Below are 22101 nucleotides of genomic sequence, written 5' to 3'. Positions count from 1 at the left end.
TGCTTGTGTCATGTAAGTATGTCTGTATGTATGCATTTTAGAGACAAGATCATGTTTGGATTGGCCCTTGTGATTCTCCTGTCTAAACCTCCTGGGCGCCTGGATTGCAGGCATGTGCTACCACAGTCAGTTGTAACCGTTGGTAGTTTTACTCTCCAAATTTTTAAAATTATATGACAGGAAATGGCTGTGCATTTTAATATTCTAGACGAATTATTTCATATGATTGAAATATATCGCTGTGTGTTGGGTTTGCTCAGTACTGAAAATTTGTTTATAATGCACAAGGCCCTTGGTTCACACAGAATTACCTCCTGAAGCGCTGAAATGTGAGCTGTGAATGCCTTTGGATTATAGGAACTGGAATGAGAAATGGGGGAGGAGGAGGTAGCTAGAAACCTAAGCCTTCTTGAGTTATTGAACATCTATTTTTGCGTTAGGCACTACATTTATTTTGTAGAGCCTAGAGTACTGACTTAGATGCGGGTCAATACCTAGTGTAGACGGTGTTGCGTGGGAGAAAATAAGTATAACCTGGTACAGAAAGGGACACGGGACACATGGATGGTCAGGGACTGTTGCTGAAGTCGGAAGAGAGCACGCATAGGGGAGTCAGGGAATTTCTGAAGGGGAAAACAGGAAGTTTCTGTCTTGTGAGGCTGTAGGAAGAATATAGTTGTTGTAGAGATTTGAACATGAAAAGAAGGAAGAATGATAAAAGATAATGCTATTCCCAACAAGAAAAAATTTACTACAAAAAGCAATTTGATTTTTGAGGAAGTTAATTTGGAGAAGTACTATTTTTTTCTCCCCCATTTTCTGTTGTATCAGATACTAGTGCAAAGGTTTTGTCTCTCCAGCTGCCCACTCCTTGGGTGGGGTGCCCTGGTCATCAGTTCTTTTTATTCTAGCTTTTATCATCAGTTCTTGGGTTCTACACTCTGTAATAAGTCCACTTGTTGAACCTTATTTTTTTTTCAAGTTGAGTTTTAAAGTTAAAGAACAGTATGAAAATTTCCTTTGCAAGATTACATTCCCTGGAGTACATACAGGCTCTCAGGGCTAAAAATGACAAAATAGATACTATATTTTATCTCTGATGAGTAGTTTTGCTTATCCAGTGGATAACTTGGTAAGTTAACTAGAACATTTTGTTCTGTTTTGTTTTTTGAGACAGGATTTCTCTGGATAACATGCTGGCTGTCCTAGAACTAACTCTAACTCTTGTAGACTAGACTGGCCTTGAACTCATGGAGATTCTCCTGCCTCTGTCTCCCTAGTGCTGGCATTAAAGGTGTGTGCCATCATCATCCAGCTTAACTAGAACATTTATGAAGTTAATGCAGATTTTTTGCTTAGAGTCAGATGCCATTAAGTATTTGTTCAAATTTTTATTGTGGTCATGGGGAGGTGGCTTAGTGATTAAGAGCAACCTCTGCTCTTGCATCGGACCTGGATTGGGTAGCTAGTACCTACATGACAGCTCACAATCTTCTGTAAGTCCACATTGAGAGGAACCTGCTGCCTTCATCTAGCTTCCATAGGCACTGCGTGCACATGGTGTACATATGTACATACATACATACATGTGTGCAAACAGTGATACAAGTAAAACAAAGAATAAATATTTTTAACAATCTTTATTGTGATGTTTTGAAACAGGTTGCTCAGTTTAGTTTGAGCTTCTAACTGTGCCAGGCATAGGATTATTTTAAAACAAAGATGTAACATATCAAGGAATAAAGAGGCTTCGGTCTCTGCCTGGTGGTTACCATGGAAACATGGTTACATAAATGTATTTACACAGTAAATTTATAGTACACCGTATTCACAATGATTATTGATCATAAAGGGAAGAGATATTTTGTTGCTGATCAAGAAAAGCCTCACTACTCCATCCCAGTAAATATGTACATTCTATTTAGTTTTTTTTTTTCACTTAGGAAGAAAAAAAAGGCTAGAGTAATCAATCATCTTTAGTGTCGAGAACTAGTAATGCTAGTTAGGCACCTCAATCCTTTTGGTGTTAATTGCAAACAATAGACTCTCCTACTACCCAGCAGCTCTTCATGGCTAATCAGGGAAACCTGACTGCATACCGAGGAAGAATATTGTGAACTACATGTATATCAAAATGGCTGCTCTCATCAAACAAAATAACATCTTTCCCACAGTTTTGCTGTTTCTTTGGCATGGACAGAAACAATTCTTTTGTCAGAGGCGATTACAGTACACTTCAATAGTTGTCGTCTCCATGTTGTGTATTAGTGCTTAAAACAAATTCAGCCGGCGTGCGTGTGACTTGAGAAGTTTACTTGGACTGACCACAATGAGGTTTGGCATCCACGAGGATTATTAATAAGGAAAGAGTGCCACGTCCACCTACATTAATTGCTTTTCTCATAATGATGACTGGATGCCTGGTAGAAGGAACTTAAGGGAGAAGCTTATTTTGGGGTCATGGTTCAAGGGATACATAGATTAACATGGATTTGTCCATAATATTGGTAATGTACAGCTGACCATATCACCAGAGCTTATAGGAAGCAGAAGAACTCAGGCTGGAAGCAATGTCAGGCTAGAAGTTTTGCCAGGCCGTAACTTCTCAGAGATCTGCCACCAGTGATCCATTTCACCTGCCGTGCCTCCATCCCCAAAGATTCCACAGCCTCTCAAAGGAGAATCTCCAGCTGAGGACCAGTTTTTCAAATGCATAAGCCTGTAGGCGATGATTCTGTGTTGAGATCCTAACACGGCTGGGTCACAATTATGTGCGACCCTCTATATCTCTGCGTGCTTGCACATATTGTACGGGAGTGGGCTTTGTCTCCCATCCTGCCTGCACTTGTCATGCAAATGATAGCATCTGATTAACAGAACTCAGATCACGGTCAGAATTCTGGATAAAGCTAGAAATGTTTGTGGCTTTCCAGTTGGGTGACAGAGGGCACGGTAGACAGAGGTAATGATAGATGAATTTTAATCCATCACCGTCATCTCAATGACATTATACGCATGTAATTTTCTGTGATGCCATGTGACACACACTACCCTGAACTGTTAAAGTAGTTAAATGGATAGAATGAGTGAAATTGGCAGTAAGAGCTTGCAGGGAAGAGATGAGTACTTTATAGTGGAGTCGCCTCTGTTATGGGGCAGTAAACTTGCATACGACAACTCATGTTTCTAGAATTTAACGGCGAAAGAGTCTCTCCTAAGAGTTCCACCATCACTCAGAAGAAGTATCACTACCCCAAGATCAATTATTTGGCACACACTGTTTGTGTAGGTGTCTCAGGTGATCAGCATTAAGTAGACTTTGTAAGTGCTAGGAGCACAAGCGCAGTGAGAAGTAACCACGCAGTGAGAAGTAAGCACGCAGTGAGAAATAACCGTGCGGTGAGAAATAAAACCATGGATTTTTGCTTGACTATCTGGTCATATTTTCTTTTATCACTCCTGTTCTAAAATTATGTCTGTTTTTAGACACTTGTTGCTCAGAGTTTCTAGTCATAGCAAAGATGAAATATTCCAGACATACCCAAACCCATCCACTGGGAAGTGCATCTGAATTATGTGAGGATTTTTCCATATTTAAGACAGAATACTATTTTCATTACACATTCGGCAATTGAGTGTTCAGAATGAAAAGGAGGGACATAAAAATCCAAGAGGTTTAAAAGCTGAAATTTATTTTTAAACCCAAAGAATTGCTAGGTAGGCTTTTTGCTTTATTTGGCCTGTTTATTTGAATATACATTCTTAGACCCTTTATTTCCGATTTCAGAATTCTCAGCGTCTTGCCGATAAATATCGCCGTCACAAGCTTTTTGGCGCTGGCAAAGACCGAGCAGAGAGCTGGTGGAAGGCCCTTTCTCACCATCTCATAGCTGAAGGATTATTGGTAGAAGTTCCCAAGCAAAACAAGTTTGTAAAGACTTGCTCCCTCACAAAAAAGGTAAACAGCACAGAGATCTACCTGTTTGTCTCAGTCCCTCGCACGGTGCATTAAGATTCTTCTTGCTTTTGATAGGGTAGAAAATGGCTTTGTGAAGCCAGTATGCAATCTCCTCCGAGTCTTCTCCTTCAGGCTAATGAAGAGATGTGTCCAAGGAAGGTTCGGCTGCCAAGGTTCTTCTTTTCTTTTTTCCTCCATTAACTTGAAATCTTCTAGTTTCACTTAAGTGAGTCAAATTCTAGCGGTTTATAGACACTGTACAGGTAAAATCAGTTGTCTCACGGAGCGTGAGTGGTGGAAGGGAGTGCTAGGGAAGGGTAGGCTATAGAACACTTTCCTGGAGGATGTCAGGTATCCATAGGAAGCTGCTTTCAGAGGTAAGGTTAAAGAAGTGTCCCTTACAGAAGAAAATGGGCTAGAGGAAATCCTTTCGCCTTCCGTAACTGTGCAAAGAGGAAAGGGACTTGGAAGTACATTTCTGTGATTTTGTACATACTGCTGTTACATTGAAGCTACGAATTACAGTCCCCCCCATGGCCATATAAAATAAAAGGAAGAACAAGCAAGTTCTCTTGCCTGTTGCTTAAGGCAACATGGGGTGAAGATAAGGAATTGGTGAATCACCTCCCTAGTGTACGTGTAGGAAGGTAGTATGCTTGCGCCTGCTTTTTAGTATCAGCGCAAATGTTAGTGATCACGTATCAGGTTTTTTTCTTTGAATCTCTTTTGTCTGGGAAATCAGTGTTTTCAGAGTAGAACGATGACTCATGAATTGTTTGATTACATTTTAACTTAGATGTTTTAATTTTACCGTTTTTCAGTTCTACTCCTGTATCTTCTGATGTCAAGCCAATTGGATTAACTGCCGAGCAGGTTTGTTTTCAAGGTGGTTCTTAGTATTTCATTCATGAATACCGCTCCTGGTTTAAAATCCTATGTTCGCATTGCTGCTAGCTAGAAGAACAGCACATAGAAAAAGCACAAACTACAGGGAGAAATGATGTGGCCAGAATAGAAATATGATGCAACTTCTTGGGTCAACAGAGAAGTATTTCACAAAGTAATTTATTTTTCTTTTAATGCTTATTTTATAAATAATTTGTCCTGAGGCTTTTAATATATGATGATACTTACTGGTAATAAATAAACCTGTTTCCTAAATAGTGTCACTAAAGCCCCACACCCATCCCATCTGCTAATGGACACATATTTACTTTTTTCTTTTGCTAGTCTCTCAGTAACTACTACAGATTCTTTATGCATGGCTGTCCTTAGCTAATTAGATCATGGCGATGGGCAAATGGTGAATTAAGTCTCCTAGTGTCCACTCCCGCTTGTTAGTGTCAACGTGGAGTTGAATCAGCCCTGTAACCGGGGCTTTTGTGTCTTAGGACTGTCTTTGGAGCTCTCTCTTTTTAAACTGCCTTTAAAGTCTCCAGAGGTGGTGATGTTGACGGCTTATTCCTTTGAAGACTTGGTTACTTAGTTGTTATTGTGAGTTTTTTTTTTAAAAAAACTTCTTTTCTTTGTATTTAAATGCTTTTTAATTTCTTTTTGATGGACTTTATTTGTGGAAAATAGTCTAATTTGGAGAGAATGTATTCGTACAAAGCATCTGAAAAATCTTCTGGGAGTGACATTCTTAAAAAAAGGTACAGAGTTCCAATTTTAATATTTTATACTTGCTAATATTATTGATATTACGATTTTACTTTCTTTCCTAAAGAAAAATGACTATTAGTTGTTGGGTTGTTTCATTGCAAAAACAGATGAAAATCAGAACACAGTCTCTGTGGATCAAGAATGAGTAAAAGAGACAAGTGGGAAGTTCGGGTAGTCAATCATGCTTCTTAGGCATCTTTGTTCCCAGTGCATTTGATATCTACCATTTGTGAGGTGGCCACAATTATTCTCATTCTGAAGTTAAATATATCAAGGGTCAGGTCATTAACCTGTTTGTGCATATATAGCTAATGAGATTGCTGATCCACTTCTATATTTGCCCACCTCTAGCTTTTAATTACTGTTATTATATTATACATTATATTATATTATATTATATATATGTATAATATATAATACATATTCCCAACAAATTTTCATATAAAAGTATTATAGTAATAAGACTGGAAATGTAAAAATTGCTAGAGAATAAAGCTAAAATGCCCATTGTAGTTTTAATTCGCTGTTTTCTTGTGCTGGGGAAGGAGCCCAGGACCTGCTTGTGTTAGATAAGCCCTCTATCACTGCGCTACAAACCCAGCTGTTCATATTTTTAATCTTACTGTGTGACTTGCTGACATAATAGAAGTGTGGAAACTGTATAGAATGTAATATCCTGTCTGAGGACCAGATAAGAGAAGTGTCATGGCTATGGTATATACAAAGATCAAATGAACTATATTTATATTCATATCAGGTTAAAGTGAACATGCTGTAAGACCCACACACTTCCTGTGCTTCGATCATTTATATAGCACTCCTTTGGATCTGACAGAACATCTATCACAGTAGTAATTTCCTTATTATAAACAGTCTTGTTTGACTGTGTGATATGCAATTACTAAAGTTTTATTTAGATAGCTTGAGAAGTATGTATGACAGTGTCCACCCAGTATCGTGAAGCATTTCTACATTGAAATGTTAACTGTGTTTTCACGTGCCTGCTTTGTAATGCTGGCACCATTTGAGGCCCGGGACTCAAAGGGAATTACAGTGTTGTTACCACACTCCCCCAATGTTAACGATCCAGTGGGATGTCCAGAGAAAGGCACATAAAACGACAAAACTACAATCCGTGGAGAGAAGAGGGACCAGTGGTTTAGACTACTATGGCTCTTGCAGAGGACCAGGGTTCAGTTCCCAGCACCCCTCTGGTGGCTGGCAACTGTTTGTAGATACAGTTGCAGACAATCTGATGCCTTCTTCTAACCTCTGTGGGCACTAGACACACACGTGGTGCACATACATACATACATACATACTCGCAGGCAAAACATTAGTTAAATATAAAACATGTGTTATTACTACACAGCTCAGCAGTGGCTTAGAGATGACTTAGTAGTGGGAACAGTCACCTGAAGTCTGGAGACATAAATACAGGCCAGCATGTCTGGACCCTGCTAAGCACTCAGCCGAGAGCTAAGACACGTGTTCAGTAAACTAGCAGTGACATGCCAGTGTTCTGCCAACAGTGACATATTAACATGGGCTGCAGACTGTTCTGTAAAGGGTCAGGCAGTGTTTTCGTTTTTGAGGTCAAAGCTTCCATTGCAATGGTTCTCCCTCGCAGTTGTCATCAAAGCAGCCATAGATAATTTAAAAGGCAATTAATGTGCTATGAATTAGAGACATTGGAGTTTTAAGTCTGTGTAACCTAACATGCTATAAAATATTCTTCTTTTGAGCTTTATTCTTTACCTGTAAGTCTAAGTAAAATAAATGGGTTTTTGTAGTGGTCCCTGGGGTGATAATTTTTTAATCATTCCTGTGAAGAATAGATTGTAGACAGCTCAGAATTGTGGTGAAAACACAAACAGGGATGTTAACTTCAGTGTTTTTACAAGAGGAGGAATGTGGCTGTGGGCACGGAGGAGAAAACAATAGTCCTGTAAATGAGGAAATAGAGTGTTAGGACTCTGATTGAAAAGACAGTGGGTTAAGAAAAGGGAGATCTTGAAGGTGTTTTTTAGTACCGATGATAATGTTGTCTTTCTTTTCAGTGGGCAGCATAAGAAATGGTTTGAAGGGATTTAGATACTTAGGGACTAAGGTTACAAAAGAAGAGTTTAGGGATATATTGAGTTCTGGATACCTATGGAATAGTCCAGAAACTCACTTTAGAATATAGACTTAGCATACAGAAGTAAGCAGGATGGTAACATATCTACAACTCTGTGTGTGTGTGTTTCTGTGTTCCTGTGGGAGGAACGTTCACATGTGTGCATGCTCATATGGAAGCTGGAGGACAACTTTGGGTTCATTGCTTAGGACCCATCCATTTTTTTTTTTTTTAATTCTCTCCTTGGCCTCTGGCTCATCAAGTAGGCTAGGCTGTTTGTTTGACTAGTGAGTTCCAGGGATCCACTGTCTCTAGCTCCCCAGTGCCAGGATAATAAATGTACACCTCCACGCCTGGCCTTCACAGTGTGTGGATTCCAAGGGTCAAACTCAGTCATCATGCTTGCATGCCGAGCACCAGCTAAGCTCTCTTCCCAGCGCCTCCATTGTCATGTGATAATACAGTCAAGTGTTCATTAAATAGCACATATAAAAAGTCAGTTGATAAATTGAGGCTTATAAAAAGTACAACAGTTCATGCCCCCCCTCCCTAAATTTGTTCTCTTCTATACTAGAAGTCATTTTCAAATCTTTTAACTGATCTCTCTGGAGTTCGCAACCCTTTTTCTAAATGGTGCACTTTTGAAGACTTTTGAACTTTATATAACAGGGGGTTGGCTTTTTATTATGGTGAGTTTCCCTTTCCTCAGTTCCCTAAGCACAATGTTTGTCATTATTCTTTTTTATAATTTTGTAAATGTACAAATATTACAAATAGAATACGAAAACTGTATTACTTTGACTGACACTGTTTTTATCTTTTTGTTTTTTCCAAGACAGGGTTTCTCTGTGTAGCTCTGGCTGTTTCAGAACTTGCCCTGTAGCCCAGGCTAGCCTCAAACTCACAGAGATCTGCCTGCCTCTGCCTTCTGAGTGCTGGGATTAAAGACGTGCACCACCACTGCCTGGTGTATCTTTCTTGATATTAATAACTGTCTCTCTTTACTTTCTTTTTCTGGTTTTCTTTTTCTTTTTTGCTGGGTGGTGTTGCATCCCTTTAGTCCCAGCACTCAGGAGCGAGTTCGAGGCCAGCCTGGTCTACAGAGCAAGTTTCAGGATAGACTCCAAAGCTACAGAGAAACCCTATCTCAAAAAACCAAATAATAATAATAGTGTTGTTTTTTCTTGAGGTGACTTTAGGTTTTACTCATTTCTATTTAACCCCCTTTGGTCTGTCTGCTTTCTTGCAGCTTCCTTTTATCTGCTCTCATTTAGGGAAGATTGGATTTTTGCAATCAGATTTTCGTTTCTAAAAACTGTTGTTCACTATCACCTCTCAGCCTCTCGGTTACAGTCACATGTAAACTTATTCCTGCTGCTTTAACAATGTGGTGCTTGAAGGTCGAGGTATCTGCTCCTAACTGATGTTTTCTGTAGTCACCTCGACCTTTCCTTTGGGTGCTTGTAATAATCATGCACAACACTTTTAGATTAGGTTTTGTTTGGAATACAAATAAATGAGTTTCCTTAGGTTATTTTTGTACCTGTATTGTGTACTTCATTGTTTTTTACCTGCTCCACTTCCTCCATACTTCCTTTCTCTACCTGCCTCACTTCCTCCATGCTTCCTTCCTCTCTTGCTAGGACCCCTTCATCTTCCCTAGGATTCTTCCTGCTTTCCTGACAGTTAGATCCCATTTACTATGTTTACTTCCCCTCACCTTGCAGACCCTTGCCCCAGTTCTCATAGTGCTTTACTTTTGTTACACACACACACACACACACACACACACACACACACACACACACACACACACCCTCTCAAAATAAAATACCAAAAATCCAAAATTAATAGGTAGGTAAGCCAATAAACTGAAATGACAGATATCAAAGGATTAAAATAAAAATGGCAAATAAATATTTAGAAAGAAATGTTTAACATCAGAGAGAGAGCACGAGATCTCAATCTGCATATGAGAGAAAATGTAAATAACACATTTATCACGATAAGTCTGGCTTATGTTGCTCAGCATGATCATCTCTGGTTTTATCCATTGTCCTGTGAATGTCGTAATTGCATTCTTTACAGCTGAATAAAGCTGCATTGTATACATGTATCTCATTTTCTTTATCCGTTCAATGTTGATAGACATCTAGTTTGCTTCCATAGCCTGACTTTTGTGAATAGTGAAGCCAGTAAAAAGGATGAACAGGTGTCTTTGTAGTATGATGATTTAGAGTTCTTTGAATATATATCCCAAAGCTGTATCATATAGTAGTTCTATTTTTTTTTTTGAGAAATGTTCAGACTGATATCCATAGTGGCTGTATTTATATTCTCATAAGCAGTGAATATGGCTTTCTTTATTCCCACATCTTTGTCTACATTGGTTGTTTGTTTCCTTGATGATACCCATTCTACTGGAGTGAGATGAGATATCAGAACAGGTTTTTTTTTTCTGATGGCTGAGGATGTTGAACATTTCTTTCTAAATATTTATTTGCCATTTTTATTTTAACCCTTTGAGATCTGTCATTTCAGTTCTTTGGCTTACTTACCTATTGATTTTTGGTATTTTGAGAGTTCTTTATGTATTCTAGATAGTAAGTCACTGTTAAATATAATAATTGGCTGAGATTTTCCTCCTGTGTTGCAGGTTTCTGTTTACATTGGTGATTGCTCCCTTTGCTTTACTGAAGTTTTGGATTTCATTCAACCTCATGTGTGGCTGTGTCCTGCTCTGTGGAGTCTTTGCCTGTGTCTCTACCACAAAGTATTTTCTTATAACAATTTCAGAATTTTAGGTCTATTAAAAATTTTGTGTAGGTGCCCTTTAATCCCAGCCCTTGGGAGGGAGGCAGAGGGAGGCCGATCTCAGTGAGTTTGGGACCAGCCTAGTCTACAGAGTGAGATCCAGGACAGCCAGGACTGTTGCACAGGGAAACCCTGTCTCAAAAAAAAAAAAATTTTGTACAGGGTCAGAAATACAGACATATTTTCCTTCTTTCTGTATCTAAATCTTTATCTGTATCTACCTATATCTGTCTTTTTCTAGCATCCTTTGTTGTTTTTTCTCTACTGTATATTTTTGAAGCCTTTATTAAAAATGAAATAACTATAGCTGTGATTTTAACTCTACCACTCTATTCCCGTGATCCCTGTGTCTACTTTTGTCTCAGCGCCCCGTTTAATTTTGATTTGTTTTTTTTTACTGTACGTGTGTAGTATAATTTGAGATAAGTTATTGTAATGTCTCCAATTTGCCTTCTGCTTAGGATTGTTTTTGCTATTTGGAGTTATTTGTGCTTCTCTTTGAATTTTATGATTTTTTTCTCTTCCTATGAAGAGCATACTTTGATTTTGATGGAAATTATGTTGAATCTCAGATGTTTCTGTAATTTAGCTATTGTCACCATATTTTGCCAATCTGTGTATATTGGACGTGTTTCCATTTTCTAATGTCTTCAACATTTTTCTTCAAAGTTTAAAGTTGCAGAAGGCTTTTTACTTCTTTGGTAGGTTTATTCCTAGGCTTTGAGCAAATGTGAGTGAGGCCCTCCTACCCCCAGCTTCTTAATCAAGTTTTTTATTTGAGTCATAGGGAAGGTACTGGCTTTATTTAGTGTGTTCATCTTGCAACATACTTCATTGTTGAAAAAGTGTTTATCAGGTCGGAGAGTTTTCTGGTAGAATCATTAGGGTCTCTTAAGAATAGGATCATAATTTGTTTTTCCTTTCCTTTTTGTATCCCTTTGTTTCTTTCTCTTATCTAACTTAGCCTTTCAGCACTATATTGAATGAGAATGAAGAAAGTAGGAACTTTGTCTCTTTCCTGATTCTAGAGGAAATCTGTTCATTTTTCCTCATTCATTAGAATGTTGAGAGTAGGTTTACAATATGTAGCCGTCATTATGTTGAGGTATGTTCCTTCTATTTGTAATTTCTTCAGGGCTTTTCTCATGACGGGCTGTTGAACTTTGTCAGTGGCTTTTTCTGTATACGTCAAGATGATCGTGTGTCCTGAAGATCATCCTTGTGTCTTTATATATTCTGTTTTACATATGTTGAACCATCATTGTAGCCCTGAAATGTAACCCTGGTATATAACCTTGTGTATTCTTGAAATTTGTTTTTAAGTTTATTTTTGTATTTATATTCAATTCGTAGCCTCTCTCAGTCTCTGCCTCTCTGTCCTTCTGTCTCTGTCTCTCTGTGTCTTTCTATCCCTGTGTGCTTCTTTCTGTCTCTCTCTGTCAATCTGTGTGTGCGTGCGCACAAACATATGTATACACATCCACACCCTTATCTTCTTTTATTCTACATGGTAGGGTAATGCTAACGTCATAAAAATAGTTTGGTAGTATTCTTTCTCTTTATATTGTATAAAACAAAGCTTTGATGCTTGTTTGTTTTAGATTTGGTAGAATTTAGCAGTGAATCTACCTGCTCCTGGGATTTTCTTTGATAGAAGATTGCATTCGTTATTTTCCGTGTTTGTGGGACAAAATACCTAGCAAGAACAACTTAGGGAAATCAGAGTTTATGTTGGGGCTCACTTTGAGGGTATCCCCTGTCAGATGGGAAGCTCATGGTAGCGGGCCCTTGGGCAGCTGATCTGAACTGTAGTCAGATAACAGGGGAAATGAATATTCATATTCCGTTTCTTCCTCCCTCCCTCCCTTTCTTTATATAGTCTGGGATCCCAGTGCATGGGGTGGTGTCCCCATATTCCAGTGGATCTTCCCACTCCAGTTAACCTAGTCTCTGAGTGAATACCCAAAGGATTATCTCTTAGTGACTCTAGATCCTGTCCAGTTACCAGTCACCATCACAGAGGTTATTAGGGCTTCAGTTGTGTTGGCTTTTATAGCACATTTTTATCCAACTTCTTCTGTCTACACTTCTGTTAATGATGTCACCAGAAGTTTTCAAGAAAATAGGATAGTAAAATTTTGGTTTTGTAAAAGTCACTATGCTAATAGCCTGTCATTTTGAAAATTCAAAGAAAACCAAGGTAAAAGTTAAAGTCGGCCAATGAGATGATCGAGGGGGTAAAGGCTTGGCATATAAGCCTGATGACCTGAGCTTGATCCCTGAAGACCACAAAAGTGGAATGAGAACTGGCTCCCTCAGACTGCCTTCAAACCTGCGTGCATGCACTGTGGCATGTGTGCACGCTACACAATAAATAAAGTAATGCAAATTAAAGAACAGTTATAATTTTCTTGATTAACGCAATATCTCTTTGGGCTGCCTATGTTTTGTCAGGTACAATAGGATTTGATAAATGTGGGGATGAATTCTTTTTACTATAATTTATGAATTCTTGGAACAAAGAAATTTACAAACGTTTCTAGAATCCTAAATACATTTACTTTCTTATTTTCAAGAAGTAGAAACTTAAAATCTGACGTCATTTATAGAAGTCTATCTAATACAATATCATTTTTCCAGCTTTTCTTATTTGTAATTAGCCTATCAGTGAGAAGTGCTTCTCGTGAGATATCTGGTTTGCCTCCCAGTACATTTCCTTTCTGATAATTTCATACATTCTCTACAGCTTTTGAAAATTCAAAACAAAATTGTATCTTTTGCTTGTTTGATTTTGAAAAAAAATTTTAATAACTATTCATTCTTTGCTGTCATTGCTTGCTAACCAGCATCAGTGATTTCACAGCAAGAACAGACTATTTTCCCATTGGTTAAAAAGCATTATCTTCTCTGTGGATAAACAGTGCATGTTGAGAAGGAGGACTGGTAGATGCTTTCCTTAAGGCACTGTGAAAGAACTAAGAGGCACTATTAGCTATAGCATTATCGTGCATTATCTCATCCAAAATGCTTAAAGTTGAGGCTGTCGCAATTGAAGCACAAATCGTCTTACTTATATTGTGAAGAATAAATGTTAGTTTTGGAAAGATTCTTATTTGATGTATGGAATAAAAAGTAAACGAGGGAAGAAGAAAAGTATATTCATTTTCTTTTAAATATTTTAGTGTCGGGACGCAATCACCAGGAAAATCTTCCAGCTCCTCAGAACCCATCATTTCAGCCCAAGAGCTGGACACAAGGGTAAGACTTCTCTGACATGTGATCAGCTTATGAGTGGGTGGCGAACAATCTAGGATGGGCATCCGCTTGTCTCATCTTAAGGAAGAAAGCGGTACCTGGAATTCTAAAAGTAAAGGCAACTTCTTTCTTACTGCATTTTCAAAAGCCCCTTTGTTTCTTTCTAGACTGTATTATATGCCAAGTTGGTAGAAGCGAGACAGAAACATGCTAATAAAATGGATGTGCCTCCGGCTATTCTGGCAACAAACAAGATTCTACTAGATATGGCCAAAATGAGGTAAACGGTTTATGTTCCAATCTCTCTCATATAATATATTCCAAAAAGGTATCATTGCTAGGTAACAGTATGACCATGACTTCAGCCTGCCATGTGACTGTCACCTCCCCCATGCTGCTGCCCTGATCTTAGGTGCCTGTAGTTCCATATCTCCATGTGAGTAAACCATATTCAGTATTTATAAAACCAAATCTATCACAACTCCCCCTCTGTACCCAGTGGTCACCTGAACCCTTCTTTCTATATTTCTAAGTTTTTAGTTATACTATGATGTTCCTAATGCCATATTTAAAACCTTGTTTTTGTTTTCATTCCTCTGAGTCTCTCTCTTTTCCGTTCATCACTCCTGTGTCTTTCAGGCTGTGCCTTTCCTCATATTCGGTTATTTCAGACCTTTCCAGACTTGCTTTACTGACGAAGCCTCTCCACTGGCCCCTCCCTCACATCGGATATGCTAATAACAAACTAATTACATGATCTTGACTTCTTGGACTTTGAATTCAAGCCCTTCTATTTGTTGACTTAAAACTACTTTTTCATTTCAGTACAGAATCTGGAATGGTTTCTGTGACCTGAATTGCTTACTGTTTCTAGGCAGTGTCCCCTTTCCTTTCATGTGTGTTGTTTCTGCCTTGAATTCCTTGGTTCCTCACAGTTTCTCTGAAGAAATCCTCAAGGTCTGGTTGGATTGTTGTTTCCTCCATGGTGTCTCCCATCGTGTTTATCAGCCAATTCCTCTCCCTTGAATTTATCAGTACATAGAAGTACTGATAAAGGTACTTCTATGGTGAAGACTGCTTCATTTACTTTTCTGTATAATTTGTTGTAAACATATATCACACATTAGAACTTAAACTCTGTGACTAAAATTACCAATTTCCCACCTCGTTGTGACTTTGATATCACCTAGCAAGAAACACAAGGGGTTCAGCTAGTTCTAAATAAATTAGAACTTATTTTCAAAGTATTGTCTATTGGTTCCTGTAAAAATTTGTTTCTGTGGCTGGAGAGATGGCTTAGAAGTTAAGAGCACTCGCTGCTCTTCCAGAGGTCCTGAGTTCAATTCCCAGTAACCACATGGTGGCTCACAACCATCTGCAATGAGATCTGGTGCCCTCTTCTGGCCTGCAGGCATATGTGCAAGCAGAACATTGTATATATAATAAATAAATAAATAAATAAATAAATAAATAAATAAATAAATAAATAAAATTGTTTCTGTTCTTAAATTTCACTTAATAGGAATAACTTTAATGCAAGATGTTCTAATGATAACACACAGTAACTCACATGTTAGTATTTTGTTAAGTAAATAAATACAGACTCTAAGATGGCTCCTATGCAGAGATGGCACTTAAGGTGCAAGAGTAATCACTGGTGGATTTTAGGAAGGAGACATCATGTAGTCTTGGATATATTGGACATAATCAAAAAAATGAGCTCTATGATTCTATGGGTATTGTTTAGATTTAGAGGTACAGCACAGAGATTATAGAATAATAAGGACATTTAGTATGTAAATGTTCTAATTAGCAGTGTGGACTTAAAGCAGCCCTGAAACTCAAGAAGCAAAGACTCAAACACATTGAGTTAAAGGCCTGGTGAGCCAGTTTGCTGTTACCAGAGACATTTCACAGGGAAGAAATATGAGTGAGTTCTTAGCCTTTCTTACTGGCCCACTCACAGCCTCATGGTTTTCATTTCTGAGAGTAATGTGGTAAAAAGTGGAGCACTGGGTTTTAGCTTATTTGTTTCTGATAATGGCTTGTTAATTAATACTTAATACCTGCACTGAGTTTTTGTGATGTTAGAAGTGAAGTGGCGCTTTCATTTGCTAATTGTTTATACAGCAGATTGTTTATACAGGTGAAGAAAGGGACTGTGTGGTGTGACCATCTGTAGAAAGCTCTGGTTTTGATTGCAGAAATGTTTACAGTTATCCAGTACAGTGTGAGACAGGGCATCAACTGTGTTCTTGGAGTGATTCTGTCTCAGTGGCTTCCTCACAGCTCTTCCTTCCTCTTTTGTAAACAACAGACCAACTACTGCTGAAGATGTGAAACAGATTGATGGGGTCTCGGAAGGCAAGGCTGCTCTCTTGGCCCCTCTGCTGGAAGTCATCAAACATTTCTGTCAAGTGAACAGTGTTCAGGTAAAGCCCTCGAGTGACAGCAGCTTTTAGAGCAAACACCTTTGACCACGTCAGAAGTAACACATTCTCCTTTATGTGAAATCTACCTGGACACTTAGATAATGAGCTCAGGTGTTTTACATCAGTGCTTATAGTAACATGTTCTTTTGGGTATTTCATGAAAAACTATATTTAAGAAGGTTTTTTAAAAAAATATATTTTAAACATTTTATTATTTTTAATCATGTGTGTGTGTGTGTGTGTTTGTGTGTGTGTGTGTGTGTGTGGGGATCCATCTGATTTGGGTGCTCGAAATAAAACTCAAGTCCTCTAGAAGAACAGCACATGCTCTTATCCACAGAGTCATCTGTCCAGCCCTCTAGCTAAGGTTTCACATGAAGCTTAAAGGCCAGAGCTCTAGTTGGGTTGTATGTTTACAACTAATTATTTAAAGTTTGAACATAAATGCATATATAATACATATACATATATACATATATAGTTATATGTTCGAGGGAGACCACTTGTTCATCCTGGCCACCTGGCTAGCTTAGACCCAAAATAACCACACAGAACTGTATTATCTAAATCACTGTTTGGCCCATTAGCTCTAGCTTCTTATTGGGTAACCAATTTCTATTCATCTCTATATCACCACGTGTCTGTGGCTTACCGGGTAAAGTTCGCAGCGTCTATCTCTGGCGGCTCCATGGCTTCTCTCCAACTCTGCCTTACTCCTTCATGCTATAGGTCAAGCCAATTTTCTTTATCCATTAACCAATAAAATTAACACATAGACAGAAGGAGCTCCCACACCAGTTATATACATATACCAGTATAGTGAGGGTATCTTTCCATATGATGTATGTCTGCCCATTGTGTGATTATAACATGCAAACTCCTATATTCATTCTGTTCAGTGTTCACTTTCAGAGGATTAGGGGATTAATTTAGAGGTATTAATTAGAACATTATATAGCTCTTACATAGTCTTTCTTATGAGCCAAAGAGGAAATGAGAAAGTTTGTTGCGTGGTCTTTAGCTTATTTAGCCTTTTAAATCGACATGTAAAAAGTTCAACGTCTTTTTGCATTACCCATGGAAACATTGTTATTTAGAGATTCTGTGTTGTGTTCCTGTAATGCCTCACGGATATATGTGGATCATTCTGGTGACTTATGGTATTATTATGTCTGCCATACTATTGTTATTATGTGTGTTGTGTTCCTGAAAGGCCTCACGGACACATGTGGATCATTCTGGTGACTTATGGTATTATTATGTCTGCCATACTATTGTTCTTATGTGTGCTGCATCTGACGTTCTGTAGACAAACCTCTTTTCGAGTACAAATCCTCAAGAGGACCAGAAAAGTCAGGAAGTGAAAAATGGAGAATGCTCACTCCCCCAGTCTGTGGCTGTCACATACGCTTTATTCCAGGAAAATAAAATGTCCTTGGTAAGTAAGTGTGCCTTCAGTGAGTTTGCACTTGTACTTGCTCAGCTGTTTAGTATTGAAACTGTGACTCGGGGTTTGCTACTTCTTGGCATCCAGTGGGTCTCGTCTTTGATTTTCTGTCTCTGTCAGGTAACAGCAGCAAGTCTAGTGTGACCACGGTTATTTTAACAGAGACTGTCTCACAGTTAGGGAGAACACAGCAGTAGCTCAGAGCAAGTGCTGTAGAGCATTTTATAACCAATTTAAAACTATCTGTGTATATATTATAAGAAATACAAAACTAAAATATGACCAAATCATACCTAATATAGATACATCATTCTTTATATCATTAACCATGAAATATGAGAAGTTTTGTGTTGTGAACGTCTGTAGGCTTTAGTCTCTTGCGCCTTTGCTTACCACCATGTGGGAGCCCCTGGGCTCTATCCAAGCACTGCCAGAGAAAATAAATCCTGTAAGTTAGACAGAAACAAAGCACAAAGCTGTGAAAGCATGATGTGTACACTGTTTTTGGAAGTTATTCAAAGATCCGAAAATAACTTTCTAAGAATTTGTTTTCTATTCTGTGTCTTCCAGCATGCCCTACTCCATTTTCTCCTCCCAAATTTTGTTGGCCACTCTTTTTACAATCTTATTACTGTGAAAAATGATCATAGTTCATATTTCTTCCTTGTTCTAACATAGTCTTTATGGCTCTTGAGTTTTTATTCTGTAAGATGGAGAGTATGTCACTAGAACAGGGCAGTATGAGACCCCTGCTCTGCATCCTTGACCTCTCTGATATTTAACTGATTTGCAGCAGCTCATGTGGGTCAGGGCTTGCTTTTCCTGTCCGCATGCATCAGGACACACTTCATTTATCTTATGGTCAGATGGAAAGAAGGATGCACAGGCCTTAACGTAGAATAACTAGGTAGCCAAGTTCCTCACTTAAAATTAGAAAAAACCACTAGCCAAGAAAGCAAGTGATTCCATTAGCTACTTTTTAAATAAAATACATGGTTAATAGGAATTTAAGTTGACTCTTACATAAACATTACCATGTACTTGTTGAATATACCATATATGTATGATTTGATAATGGATATACAGTAACTGAATATAGTTGCCAAGAAAGTTTGGAATGGGCTCCAGATTTTGTGAATAAAGTATATTCTGGTACTCAGTAATAATATTTAAAATACATTACATTTTATGATTCATTATGTGATGAATGAAATATCTTTTATTTATGTCTTATGGTATTATGAAGTGTTTGATTTTGAAAAATGATTGTTGATTATCTATACTTCCCTGGAGTCTTAAGAGGGTCTTGCTAGTTAACCACAAAATTAAATGCATCTGAGGACTAATTAGTGATGAGCAATAATACAATTAGTTGGAGGTAATTTGATGCCTAGTATCAAATAACCCGATAATATACACACATGGAACAGATTTTTTAATGGAGATAGTGGAAATTTAATGAAAGCAATTCAACACCTACTTGTGAAGGATGAAAATAGTGCCCTAGATGGTTTGCTCTGTGAATGAATCAACATTCACACATATAGTCTAAATACAGACTTTCTAAATATAGTGAAAGAAATATGACTGTTAGCATAATTGAGTACCAGTGCTTTTTGTTTAAAGAAACATTTTTAGCTAATACAAATTGTAAGTGTATTTGGAACCACATATGTTTAAAAAGCTCTATAGAAACATTTTCCAAAATTGGTCATTATTATCTTAAGTTCAGTAGTATGATAAGGGTGAACAAGCATTCTTATTAAACTATAGTTATTATTTTATGAACAGAGCCTATTTAAAGCCCTGAAGTCTTCTCAGTATCCTTCCAAAGAGTGTTTCTGCAGTCTTGCAGCATTGCTGAGCACGGAGGGGTTGTCTTGTTGGAAATTCATGTAGCCAAAGCACCATGTCCAATCTCAGGAGCATCACAGTACAGCTTTCTATGTTTTCAAAGGACTGAAGCAGTTATCAGACTTATAAAGTGGCTGATGGCTAGCACCATCCGCTTTGTGAATAGAGGGAAGGTGGGGGCATTGAATTTTTGGCTAAAGTTGGCTGATTTTGTTTTAATCAGTATACAGAGTAGAATCTGTGGTGGTCTATGTATAGTAGTTTTAAAGAAATATTTAAAATGAAAATTTTGTCCACTGCTTATTTCTCAGTGACTAGTTGCTGCCTGAAGCTATTTTCTTTCGTTGAGATGCGGGAGAAGTTCTAACTCTCTGGTTCTTTTGCTATTCCCCTGCAGCACAGCATAGCCGAGAATAGGCTTCTGCCTCTCACAGCAATTGGCATGCACTTAGCTCAGGCAGCGAAAGCTGGCTATCCCCTGGATATGGAGCGAGCGGGCCTGACCCCAGAGGTTCAGAAGATTATTACTGATGTTATCCGAAACCCTCCCATCAACTCAGGTGATGAGTGCAGCCCTTTCTGCAGCCTAATGACTCGAGTCAACTCAGATGAAGTAAACAAGTGATTTGCTCAGAGTTTCTTACTAACAGCTCTGACCCTTCGCTGTGGTGAAACTTTACTTTGATAGCTTTTTTATTTTAGGAAAAAAATTATTTCTCCCACAACGGGAAGTATGCTGCAAATTTCTTTTCAGATTATAATCTTCCCGTCATGTCCAAATCAGGCATGTTTTTTACTACATTTTCTTTTGTGTTCCTTTCCAGCAGCCGAGCGATTGTCATTTCCCCTAAGCCTCTGCCATTGGTTTCTCTGTGTAACCAGCCGTCACTGGTATCGGTCCCTGACATGGCAAGCTCCATAGAGTCTTCGCCACACTTGATAGGCAGCTTGCCAGTTAAGAGTACTGGCTGCTCTTCTGAAGATGGAAATTTGATTCTGGTACCCACATGCTGATCCACAACCACATGTAACTCCAGTTCCAGAGGATCTGACACCCCCTTCTGACCTCTGTCGGGACCAGGCACACATATATTGCATAGACATACATGCAGGCAAGATACCCACATCAAGTAGAAAAGCATTTGTTCTAGTCTCGCTGAACACGGAGCTCAGTCCCCTGCTTGCCTTGCAGAGATATTTAAGAAGTGATGCATTTTTTACAGAAGTAAAGTTAAGGCACATCAGAGAATTTTCCTCTTAAATTCCCAAGTATATGGTCAAAATGTTAATACATCTGATTTTCAGAGTTTATATCTGTTAGACTAGAGCAGTGGTCATCCTAGAAACAAGCAAACAAAACTTACCTGCAAAGCTGATGAATTCTTACTTTTTATTCCCTGAAATTCTTTCTCATGTGGAAACAACTTGAGTTGTGTCCCTTGCCCCTCGGATTTGTGATAAAGCAACAGAATTGCTTAGTGAGAGTCTTTCTCAAATACAGTCTGGCTATAATATGATTTTCTGTACATATCTGTGTATAGAGAAAGCACGTCTAGACATGTAAGTCTGATACTTGTACACTTACAATTATAAGTTAATGAATTGCTATTTTTGAAACTTGGTCACTATAGATCTGCTAAGGTTAAATTTCAGTTTGTAAATATTAAGACCCAAGGGCCAGATTTAGACTTTGTGGTAAAATGTCTAAAGTAACCCAGTTGTGAGTCATCCTAAGAGAAGACGATGACTTCCCGACATCAGTAGCCAGTCTGTTAGACATGAGGGCAGAGGGAGGAGACCAGCATTTACCGTGCAGGATTACAGTAAGGTGGTATCAGTCCTGTCCACTGCAAAATGACACATTGTTTTAGGGAAAGCGAAGGACTGGAATTGCTGCTAGAAATACACTGTCTCTTGGGACTCAGGCACATTTTGATAACATGTTTGGGCAGTGTTATGCAGCGCTACTTTTTTTTTTCTTCTTCCAAAAAACGAAATATTGACAATCATGTTGGCTGCTTTCCCGAAACCATGGACTGACAGATGGAGTTAGCCTAGACAGGTAGATGCAAAGGCTTTGGCAGTGACACACTAGTGAGTCAGTCATGACTCAAACCTTTCCAGGGCTCAGTTTTTCATGTATGAAACAGAAAGGAACACTATTTTTATCGTTTACAGAACTGTGAGAAATACATTGGATACCAGACAGAGAGCCTTGGGACATGGTAAATAGTGAATTGTGGCATTAGTGAAGGCTGGTGGTGATTGAAGTAAATGATAATATCTAAGAACATTCTAAAAATATCCTTTAAGTCTCATTACTTTTATATTTCATACTTTTTGATAGTTAATTAAGAATCTATGAAGCTGGAGCTAGAGAGATGACTGGATAAGAGCACTTGCTGCTTTTGCAGAGGACCCAGGTTGGGTTCCCAGCATCCACATGGTGACTTTCAAATGTCTGTAACTCCAGTTCCAGGGGATATGATGCCCTGCTCTGACCTATTCAGGCATTGCACACACACACATAGTGCAATACATACATGCAGGCAAAGCAGTC

The 22101-nt window shown here is 38.4% G+C and overlaps 1 protein-coding gene across 3 annotated transcripts in view; it reads left to right on the top strand.

Moving 5' to 3' along the window:
• The window catches only part of Wrn (Werner syndrome RecQ like helicase), a 96015-nt gene that overhangs the window by 65908 nt on the left and 8006 nt on the right, over positions 1-22101 (top strand). For all 3 annotated transcript variants that reach the window (XM_026786927.1, XM_005362508.3, XM_026786926.1), the window contains 9 exons: positions 3788-3958; positions 4034-4131; positions 4780-4831; positions 5540-5610; positions 13736-13811; positions 13976-14088; positions 16126-16240; positions 17550-17678; positions 19939-20101. In XM_026786927.1, the coding sequence (XP_026642728.1) occupies positions 3788-3958; positions 4034-4131; positions 4780-4831; positions 5540-5610; positions 13736-13811; positions 13976-14088; positions 16126-16240; positions 17550-17678; positions 19939-20101 (988 nt within the window). The remainder of the gene's footprint in view (positions 1-3787; positions 3959-4033; positions 4132-4779; positions 4832-5539; positions 5611-13735; positions 13812-13975; positions 14089-16125; positions 16241-17549; positions 17679-19938; positions 20102-22101) is intronic.

Source organism: Microtus ochrogaster, linkage group LG7_11, assembly GCF_000317375.1.
Source record: "Microtus ochrogaster isolate Prairie Vole_2 linkage group LG7_11, MicOch1.0, whole genome shotgun sequence".
NCBI lineage: Eukaryota > Metazoa > Chordata > Mammalia > Rodentia > Cricetidae > Microtus > Microtus ochrogaster.
This window is presented reverse-complemented; position numbering and strand designations above follow the sequence as displayed.